General features: G+C 41.4%; 1 protein-coding gene across 6 annotated transcripts; it reads left to right on the top strand.

Annotated features, from left to right (window-relative positions):
- Positions 1-1,060: 1,060 nt before the first annotated feature.
- LOC108513989 (uncharacterized protein C12orf71-like) lies at positions 1,061-4,121 on the top strand. 6 transcript variants are annotated; one of them, XM_017849986.1, is made up of 3 exons: positions 1,061-1,145; positions 2,643-3,204; positions 3,713-4,121. In XM_017849986.1, the coding sequence occupies exons 2-3, from the start codon at positions 2,680-2,682 to the stop codon at positions 4,016-4,018; spliced, it is 831 nt and encodes a 276-aa protein (XP_017705475.1). In that variant the 5' UTR covers positions 1,061-1,145; positions 2,643-2,679; the 3' UTR covers positions 4,019-4,121. The 6 variants fall into 6 exon arrangements, with proteins under 6 accessions (XP_017705475.1, XP_017705473.1, XP_017705472.1 ...); XM_017849984.1 differs by having other exon boundaries at positions 1,063-1,161; XM_017849983.1 differs by having other exon boundaries at positions 1,063-1,166.
- Positions 4,122-10,615: the final 6,494 nt, after the last annotated feature.

The raw sequence follows: 10,615 nt of genomic DNA, 5'->3' as shown, positions 1-10,615 counted from the left end.
CCGGGCATGGTGGGTGGCTCACGTCTGTAATACCAATACTTTGGGAGGCCAAGGAGGGCAGATCACTTGAGGTCAGGAGTTTGAGAACAGCCTGACCAACATGGAGAAACCTCGTCTCTACTAAAAATACAAAAAGTTAGCCAGGTGTCATGGCCCATGCCTGTAACCCCAGCTACTCAAGAAGCTGAGGCAGGATAATTGCTTGAACCCAGGAGACAGAGGTTGCAGTGAGCTAAGACCGTGCCACTACACTCCGGCCTGGTGAAAAGCAAGACACCATCTCAAATAAATAAATAAATAAATAAATAAATAAATGCTAGGGAACATGTGGCTTCTGACTTAAATACCTTCCAGGATTAATCCAGGTCCACAATCACCCAGGGGAGCTGTGGGCAGTCTGTGGGCACCTGTCAGTCTGCATCTGTTGGGTAGTAGAAGCTGCTTCTTTCTAACTGTAACTCTGCCTATTCTATCATGTCATCAGAATTCCTTAAACATCTTATTTAACAGAATATACAAATTTAAGCCAGTTCTACAGTGAAAAACCTGAGAGTGAGTCATGGCAAACTTTAACTGTAATCTTGTAAGACGGAAATGGAGATAGACAAATATTGGGAAAAGATCTTAAGAAAATTGATGAATCCAATAGGCAGGTCAGATCAGCGTTTCTTGGTTTTCTGCTTTCCATTTGTAAGCATATCTGTGTGTGTGTGTGTGTGTGTGTGTGTGTGTGTCTGTGTGTGTGTGTGTGTATGTGTGTGTATGTATGTGTATGTTTATACCCATGGCCCTTATTTAGAGCTCTAAATCTCCTAAGGACGGGAACCATCTGCCACCTGACAAGAGAGAAGTAACCTCCATGCATTCGTCCTTCTACCCTCAAGAGGGATCCTCTTCAGCCCAGGATGGTATAGATATAGATTATTTTGGAAACAAAGGGATAGATTCTGTGGCTTTCTATCCCCTTTTTTCCTTTTCTCTTTCCACATTCCTGGCTCTAACTTGGTTCTTTCTGTTGCCATGGTAACCAACAGTCTCAGAACACAGACTTCTGACAGCTGGACTTTTAGCCACGGAGACTCGGGATATGAAAGATTTCTCATGTCTCCCCTTTTTGCCTCAGGAGTTAGCAGCACTTCGTCCACGTGGGCAGCCACCAGGGCAGGGTGTGACTGTGTGTGTGTGTGTGTGTGTGAGTGTGTGCACGCGCACGTGCACATTCTTCCAGCCCTACTTTGGGGTTTCACAGAAAAAGCTGGACTAAACAGTGCCATCAGATGGTGGGAGGATGGGCATCTAAATACCAAAACCTTTCTGGAAAGTAATTTGGTATCAACTACCACGAGACTTTAATATATTTGTGGGGTTTGGTCCATTAATCCTACATATAGAAAAATAAGAGACATACTCAAAGATTTATGGAAAAGTGGGTTTACTAGAGATTTATTTAGTAAAGGCAGTAACTACCACCTAATTGTCATTAATAAGAAGTGGTTAAAAATTGCAGAGTAACCATATATATGTTTGTTGTAGGCTATGGGATAAAATAATTTCAGTTTCAACTGATGTCATATCCACACTTACATATATGTATATGTGGACATATTATATAAATGTACAGATATGTATATGTGTGTTTATATAAACAGAAAAGATAAGGAAGTCCATCAAAATGTTTTGATAGTTACCATTATCTTTAGAAGGTAGGACTATAGCATATTTACTTTCATCTTCATACTTTTCTATATTTTTCCAATTTTATACAATGATCATCCTTTTCTTTTATGACGCAAGATCTTACAACCATAGTAGGACAAATGATGAGAAGTGGAGATGCTTAGTAGAGAGGATTATAACACAAATAAATAAGTTTTGAAAGGGAGAAGGCTGCCTCTTCTGCCCTTCACTGAAAGATTGTAAAAATTGGATAATACTGGCCAGGCCCGGTGGTTCATGCCAGTAATCCCAGCACTTTGGGAGGCTGAGGTGGGTGGATCACAAGGTCAGATTGAGACCATCCTGGCTAACACAGTGAAACTCCTTCTCTACTAAAAATACAAAAAATTAGCCGGGCATGGCGGCACACGCCTGTAGTCCTAGCTACCTGGGAGGCTGAAGCAAGAGAATCTCTTGAACCCAGGAGACGGAGGTTGCAGTGAGCTGACACCACACCACTGCACTCCAGCCTGGACAACAGAGTGAGGCTCTGTCTCAAAAAAAAAGAAGATTGGATAATACTTCTATCTAAATGGGGTAGTACTGAATAGAAAAGGGAATAGGGCCGGGTGTGGTGGCTCATACCTACAATCTCAGCACTTTGGGAGGCCAAGGTGAGTGGATCACCTGAGGTCAGGAGTTTGAGACCAGCCTGGTCAACATGGTGAAACCCCATCTCTACTAAAAATACAAAAATTAGCCAGGTGTGGCGGTGGGTGCTTGTAGTCCCAGCTACTCGGGAGGCTGAGGTTGCAGTGAGCCAAGATCACACCACTGCATTCCAGCCTGGGAGACAGAGTGAGATTCCATCTCAGAACAAAAAGAAAAAAGAAAAGGGAATGGATAATATTTTTGTTTAAGTACTATGATTCTCTTCTCCCCAGTCCCATCTATTTTTTTCTTTTTTCTTTTTTTCTTTTTTGAAGCTTCTCGAGTTGAGAGAGATTTGTGCCTTTGAACTCCATGGCATATTCATCCTCTAACAGCGACACAGAGGACTACAGCTCCAAATCCAATTCCAACCTGAGCCTCTCTGTGGGCTATTTCCCCTGTGAGGACACCCCCTGTGAGGACACAACCTCCTGTGAAGATGCAACTTACAAGGATTCTTCCATCCACTTTCTCCCTCCCATCCAAGGGGCATGGGGGACTGAAAGGATAAGGAGATGCATGAAGAGACAAGACCAAATTCAGGATGAACCAGAGCAGTTTTGCAAACTAAGCATCTTCCTGGCCTGGGACGTGGACGTCAGTTCCGATAACACAGACACAATAGCTAATAGGCATCTAAATGGAGACAACCAGTGGATAGATGAGTTACCAAAAGAGAGAAAAAAACTGTCTGTCAGCAAGCTGAATAATCTTGTGCAAGAGTTTCAGACATTTCTAGAAAATCTGAAAGATAATGAAGATGATGATGCCGTGTTTCCTGAAATGACTCAGAAAGATTTCCAGCTGTCCGGCGGCTCCCCTCCGGAAATGGTTCAGGTCAGTCATCAAGAACATGATGCGTGTCAAGACCTGCCCAAGTGCAAACCACCAGAAAATAAAGATGTTATATAGTCTCCACAGACTCCTCTAAGGCTTAAGGAACATGAGCTGGCTGAGGAGAGCAGAGATGCCTCACAGGACAGCAAGAGATAGGCCTGGGTTGAACCACAGAATCTTACGACCACTGGGAGGAGGCAGGTCCCAGGGAGTCTGACATGATACCAGTGGGAGACAGATAACAAGGAAAGGAGTCAGGGTGAAGTTGTAGGGAAAAGACTGAGGAATGCTTAGGGAAACAAGAGGGTAGCAAGCAAGGAGAAGGGCTAGCAACTATATCTCCCTCCCCACCAAAAACGTATATGTTTAGTATTAATGAGCATTGAAACTTTGCATTGACACTTGGGCTATTTTTGGTAAAATGATGTGAGTTCCACAAATGAGTAAATGTTGACTTGGCTGCTGTCATGGTTATGCCTACCTAACACGTCCCTCATTTTCGTGGCAGATGATAAGCCAGGCAACTGCCAGCGAAAGGACAAGCACTCCAGAGATCGCCTCAATCCTGTCAGAGCAGCCAGAGAAGGATGACACTCCTTCCCACACACAGGCCCAGTGCTGCCTGAACTTGGGGTGGGCCTTCAGCTGGCTGAGTCAGCGTATCCTCTCCCCTCTGCTGAGGAGAGATCACCCTGTGAAGGCCACCAAGAGTCCCCATCGGCCAGCACCAAGGAAAAGACTCTTTCACAGAGGCAAGAGAATTCAACCTCAAGAAACCCTCGAATTAGGACATCCCATAGAGACAGATTTTTGAACTTTTTGGAAAGTTTAAGATAATCCATAATGGGGATTCCATTAATAATCCCCATCGGTTTATTTTTTCCTCAATAAACAAAATAAATGCTCTTGTTACCCCATGTCTTCCTCTTAGCACACCATCTTGACTCACGTTTCAAGCATATGTGGGCCAGGTGTGGTGGCTCACGCCTGCAAGGGAGTGAGGCAGGTGGATCACCTGAGGTCGGGAGTTTGAGACCAGCTGGGCCAACATGGCAAAACCCCATCTCTACTAAAAATACAAAAATTAGCTTGGCGTGGTGGGCGCCTATAATCCCAGCTACGCAGGAGGCTGAGGCAGGAGAATCACTTTAACCTGGGGGCAGAGGTTGCACTGAGCCGAGATCACGCCACTTCACTCCAGCCTAGGCAAAAGAGCGAAACTCTGTCTCAAAAAAATAAATAAATAAAATAAAAAATTAAAATTAAAGAAAATTTTTAAAAAAGAAAAGAAAGTATATCTGTTGTCTAGAAGACAAATTTATTCTCCGGAAATTTTAAGTAGTATTATGCTTCCTAAACTGAAGTATTGTTTTTCTCTCCTCTCGCCCATTCTTACTATATTTTACCCTAGTTCATCTATTTTATGTGTTTTAACCTATTTTATCATTAACCCAAATCCCAATTTTCAGTAGGCAGCAGCATGACCCATCAGATTTCCACAGTGGCAGGATGATTTGGGTTGAATTTGCAGGGCTTGAGCGAGTGGCAGTGGGTATTGAGTCACTGAGGAAATTAATTTTCATTTCAGGAGCTCGGACAGCAGTTCTGATACTCCCCAGAGACCTGACGGGTTCTAGCATGTGTTGCCTGGCTGTAGAAGTGGCCCACTTAGGAGCAATGTGAGGACTGTGAACACTACTTCACCACTCTAGGTCTAGATGTTCTCATTCAAAAGATGTGGAAGATAATAATACATACCTCACAGGGTTAGTGTGAGAGTTTATGAGGTAACACAAGCACTTGATAAATAATATTACTGTTGTTGCAAGTAGACATTCTCCTAAGGAACTCTCCGGAGAACTTGTTCAAGGGATATCTAAGAGTGAAAGTTAATTAAGAGTCAATTCTCATTGAAACATTTCCCACACAGAGCAGTATTTACCAAAAGTTCAGAGTTTTCAGCAAATCTTAACCAAATCCTCTTCCAACCCATTCCATTCTGCCCTCTGAAACTCATTTGCAATTGTCATTGAACATTCCACTAAAAGTCAACTTCTTTGAGGAAGCCTGCCCTCAGCCTTCTTGTCCTGACTCTTACCTCTCCAGTATCTCTACCATCCTCCTCATTCAACCACAGGTTCACTCAACGTCCTCCTTCTTCTTGCTGACACTACCATCCTGATGTGACCTTCAGAGTTATGTGGCAAAAGCATATGGACTCTCAGTTTCAATTCTTCCTTCCTCAATTTCAATTTCCCTAGTCCCATCTCCTTCCTCTCTTCTTCCTTCTTCAACAATATTTACCAAATAGGGAGTGCCAGAATTACTTTCCTAGCTTTGCAATAGCTTGCAAAAAAAAAAAAAAAAAAAAAAAAAAAAAAAAAGAAACAACCCCTCACTCTTTAGGCTCAAGCAACTTGTTTAAGACATAAAGTCAGGCAAACATATGATTATAAAGGGTATGAGTGATAAGACTCTGTAGTGAGTAAACACTGAGTTCTAATGAAAAAAAATAACCCATTCAGCATGGAGAGGTTGGTTGTAAAAGGTTTCCTATATGAGATTCTTTGAGTTATAAATGAGGACTTTTTTTTTTTTTTTTTTTTTTTTTTTTGAGATGGAGTCTGGCTCTGTCACCCAGGCTGGAGTGCAGTGGCCAGATCTCAGCTCACTGCAAGCTCCGCCTCCAGGGTTTATGCCATTCTCCTGCCTCAGCCTCCGGAGTAGCTGGGACTACAGACGCCCGCCACCTCGCCCGGCTAGTTTTTTTGTATTTTTCAGTAGAGACGGGGTTTCACCGTGTTAGCCAGGATGGTTTCGATCTCCTGACCTCGTGATCCGCCCGTCTCGGCCTCCCAAAGTGCTGGGATTACAGGCTTGAGCCACCGCGCCCGGCCAAGGTGGAGGACTTTAACTGACTTTAATTAGTGTGGAATGGAGGTATGAGATCTTGACTGGTTAATAATGCATGTGAAAGACGGTGTGGTGAATATGGCCCAGGAAAGGCAGTACAGTAGGAGGGAGGAGATTAAAAAATAATAGGGCCCTTTTAGGAATATACGCTCAAGGTCACACCCTGAGACCTCTCACTTCTTCCACCTCCCTGAGAACACCTGCCTAACCCACAACTCACTTGAACACACTCCTCCGCCTTTGCCTGCTCTGACTTCACCAAGATTTGGAGTCCTATCACCACACCCGTTCCCCGACTTCCATCCACTTCCGTCTAGATCCAACCCATACACCTCCTTCCCAAACGTGGCATGTCTACCACCTCTAGTAACATCTGCCACACCTTGCCCTTCTCTTCTCCCAAATCTTAAAATCTATACTTACCAAGTTCCCCAAGGGGACCCCCTTGCTCCTCACTGCAGCCAACACACAAAACCATAGGGATATCCCTCTGCATTCCCTGACTGCCTGGGAAAATCATCCTTAACGATCCTGCTCTAGAGTTACTATGGGACAATATTGATCCCTCAGGAAAAGGATCATGACCCTCCTTTAGCTGCCCCCTAGTCCCTGCCCTGCCACTTTCTTGCCATGACCTGTACTTTTCAGTCCTCTTTATAGATCTATTTTACCTGTAGACTGTGAGCTCTCAAGGACAAGTACCAGGTCTTAGTTCCTTTTTATTGCAAATCCTAACATAGTGTGCCAGGTGCAGTGGCTCATGCCTGTAATCCCAGCACTTTGAGAGGCCAAGTTGGGTAGATCACTTGAGGTCAGGAGTTTGAGACCAGTCTGGGCAACATGGTGAAATGTTGTCTCTACGAAAAATACAAAAATTAGCCATGTGTGGTGGCCGGTACCTGTAATCCCAGACACCTGGGAGGCTGAGGCAGGAGGATCATTTGTACCCAGGAGGCAGAGGCTGCAGTGAGCTGATATAGCACCATTGCACTCCAGCCTGGGCGACAGAGCGAGACTCTGTCTCAAAAAAAACAACAATAAAAAAACAAAGTCCTAACACGGTGTTTAGTAATGAGTAATCTAGCTCTCTGACTTTATGTAATTCTTTATATGTTCTTAATACATCCTGTCTACATAATTTTTAAAAAGTCAAATACAACAGCTTAAAGAGTTGCTATTCTTTAAGTCAAAAGTGACTGGTCAGTAGTAGGGTCAGAAATAGGAATGAAAAGGGAGGCAGACAAGAAGAGAACATGGCCATCAAGTAGAAGTCAAGTGAGACGGCGACCTATCAATTGAGAAATCTATTAAGACTAAAGGAAATCAGAAACTAAATTGAAACTTTAATTCAACAAATATGCCTGGAGCCTTATTGTTGCTTTAGACTAGACACTATGATAGGCCTGAAAGAAAGATGACATCTCTTACCCTCAAGAGACTTGCAATCAGTTTTATTATTTTAATTCTTACTCTAGTAATTAAGCTCTAAGAAAAACTCCACCAAAATACTTTAGAAGACTGTCTACACAGAATAAGACGCACTGTTATTTAGTAAGATTTCTGACAAACTTGTGTTTATTCATCAGTGTTTTATAAACCTGCTTGGCAGGTATGAACCTGTCCCTAAAATTTAAGCAATGTGCTTTGCAAGCCTTTACAATAAAGTAAGCTTTCCATACCCTTTGAGGTTGACTGGCATGCTATATATTAGAAAGCAGAGCAAAGTATTTTAAAATAGGAAATATCTCAGTATCTCTTCATTATAGTTTCAAATATGTTATCAGCCAGGCACAGTGGTTCATGCCTATAATCTCAGCACTTTGGGAGGCCAAGGTTCAAGGATCACTTGAGCCCAGGAGATTGAGACTAGCAAATTCACGGCTCAAGAGTATGCATGGGTGCAAGTCTAACTGTCTATAAGAACAGTGTCTAAAATCCTCTTACGAAACAAAAGAAAAATAAAGCAAATTATAAACGATTTCCTAGAGAGTGCTAAAGTCCTTACTCCAATAATAAAGAACAATTTTGTTGACTTAAAAGGAACAGTTAATTGCTTCAAAAACATATCTCCTCATTATAAATTGCAAGTGGGAGAACTTATATAGCATACAGGACAATCTCCAATTTCAAGATGGACAGGTGGGTTTTATATTGCAATGCCTGGAGTCAATCTTTTCCTACTACCTACTAATACCTCAAACAAATAAAACAACGCTGCGCTTTCAGAAGTGAAATAAGATCTTCATCAGATAACACTCACTAAGTGAGCCAGTCATGAGCAGAATGAGTAAAAGCCTCAGGATAAATTCCCCAAAGGATTATTAGCCTAGATCAAGAAGTACCAAGACAAAACAATTTCTGCTTTATCCCACCTTTCAAAGGAATTCCATGGTTTTAATGACCATTTGATTTCAATATAACATGCTTTATAAGGAACTACTTCTAAGACATTTTCAAATGGTATGGTATACACCATAGCTTTTCAGATTGTGGCATTGAAAGAAAATTCATCTCATTACTACTGAATTCTCTCAGTCCAAAAGAAAATCAGAATGGCAATTTATTTAGTTTTCCCTCATCTGCATCAATAAAGATTAATTTAAGTACAAATCTCTAAAAGAAAGAGCTCTCACCCTAGGGTAGAGGTTTCCCACAAACCCACTCAGAAAGGAAAAGAAAACCCTTCAAACATCTTCATAGTTCGTGTGTGTTTGGATAGTTGTTTTCAAGTTTCACTTTCATCGATCCTTCTGTCATGCATCTTTGGGGCCAAGATTTTCCTCAAGCAGGGCATGGGGATGGAAAGGAGAACTTTTCTTCATTAAAATGACTTTAGAAATCAAGTTAGTACCATATTTCAACCATCAATTTAATAACTGATTCATATAAGGATCAAAAATAGATGTTAAAACTATTGAATGAATCACTGCCAGGGAAAAAACATGCACATAGTCTCTAAGATGACCCCGCAGGTGCCTTCTTAGTCATCAAGAGGATTGGGCACCTTTACAATGGAGAGGTCTGGCCAACACCAACTTAGCCAAGTGATTAAACTTAACCTAGCTAATATCATACACCTTTTGAAGAGCAGCAATGTACACTTGCTAGCAATGTTTAATTTGAATCTAATTATGAGGACACCAACAGTTAGATGAATCTAGACTATAGGACATTTTACCAGACAACTGTCTTTGACTTTTAAAACATGTTAACATCATAAAACACAAAATAAGAAAACACAAAAAAGACAGGGAGACAAGAGAGCTCATAAAAGAGATGAAAGAAACATGACAACCAATTGCTCTGTGTAATTTTTTTTTTTTTTTTGAGACAGAGTCTTGCTCTGTTGCCCAGGCTGGAGTGTACAGGTGCAATCTCGGCTCACTGCAAGCTCCACCTCCCGGGTTCATGCCATTCTCCTGCCTCAGCCCCCTGAGTAGCTGGGACTACAGGCACCTGTCACCACACCTGGCTAATTTTTTGTATTTTTAGTAGAGACGGGGTTTCTCCATGTTGGTCAGGCTGGTCTCGAACTCCTGAACTCAGGTGATCCACCCACCTCGGCCTCCCAAAGTGCTGGGATTACAGGCGTGAGCCATTTTTGATGGAATCTTTGATCAAAACCAAAAGCAAAACAAAAACTATGGTAAAGGGCATTTTTTTTCTGAATGTGGACTGTACATTAGATAATATGATTGAATATTTGCTGGGTATAATGAGAATATAATGGCTATATAGGAGAATGTCCTGGGTTCTTAGGAAATTTAGACTGAAATATTTAAGGATGAAAGTGTCATGATATCTGCAACTTACTTTCAATTTGTCCAGGAAAAAAGAGAGAGAGAAAATGAGAAAGCAAAGATGGGGAAAATATAAAGAAAAGCTCAGTAAGTAGGTAGCACAGATCTCTATTAAAGTATTACATCTGCTATATTTGTATGACAGTAATAGCTTATGAAGTATATATATATGTATGTGTGTGTATATATATATTTAAAACATTAAACATTTACTCTAAACAAAACTTAGATAATAATTTGATTTCTGAAGTGATATAAACTGGGCAAATTCTTTAATCTGGATTCATTCATTGATCCTGGCACCTGCCTTTGGGTTCACAGCTGGCTGCAAAGAATTTTCAGTCACATAGATTGATAAATATTCATCCTTCAAGTCCTAACTATAAAAAGCCAAACTAGTTCAGTTGAAAACAGACTAGCATCTAGGTAATATTCCAGAACATGTAAGATTTCAGGAGTTTATCTTGCTTTGCTGAGATTAAAAAGAATAATTTTTGCCAAATGGAGAAGTAGGTCCTCTGTCCTTTGAAATGTTTGCAAGTTTCAAAGCCTGAATATCTCATGTTTACCTTCAAAACATAGTACATTTCTGTTTCTCACAAATCGAGAACAGCCTGACACTTATGATGCTAATAATTTCTTCAAATTGTTTTGACATTTTCGTTTATTTTGAGCAGTGACAGATTGTTCTGCTTCTA

Source organism: Rhinopithecus bieti, unplaced genomic scaffold (assembly GCF_001698545.2).
Source record: "Rhinopithecus bieti isolate Rb0 unplaced genomic scaffold, ASM169854v2 scaffold_33437, whole genome shotgun sequence".
NCBI classification, from domain to species: Eukaryota; Metazoa; Chordata; class Mammalia; order Primates; family Cercopithecidae; genus Rhinopithecus; species Rhinopithecus bieti.
Note: the sequence above shows the minus strand (reverse complement) of the source record. Positions and strands in the feature narration are given on the sequence as shown.

Coding starts and splice junctions, on each gene's coding strand:
- LOC108513989 (XM_017849986.1), top strand. CDS start 2,680: ATGGCATATTCATCCTCTAACAGCGACACAGAGGACTACAGCTCCAAA. Junction 3,205..3,712: donor CCCCTCCGGAAATGGTTCAG/GTCAGTCATCAA, acceptor TTTTCGTGGCAG/ATGATAAGCCAGGCAACTGC.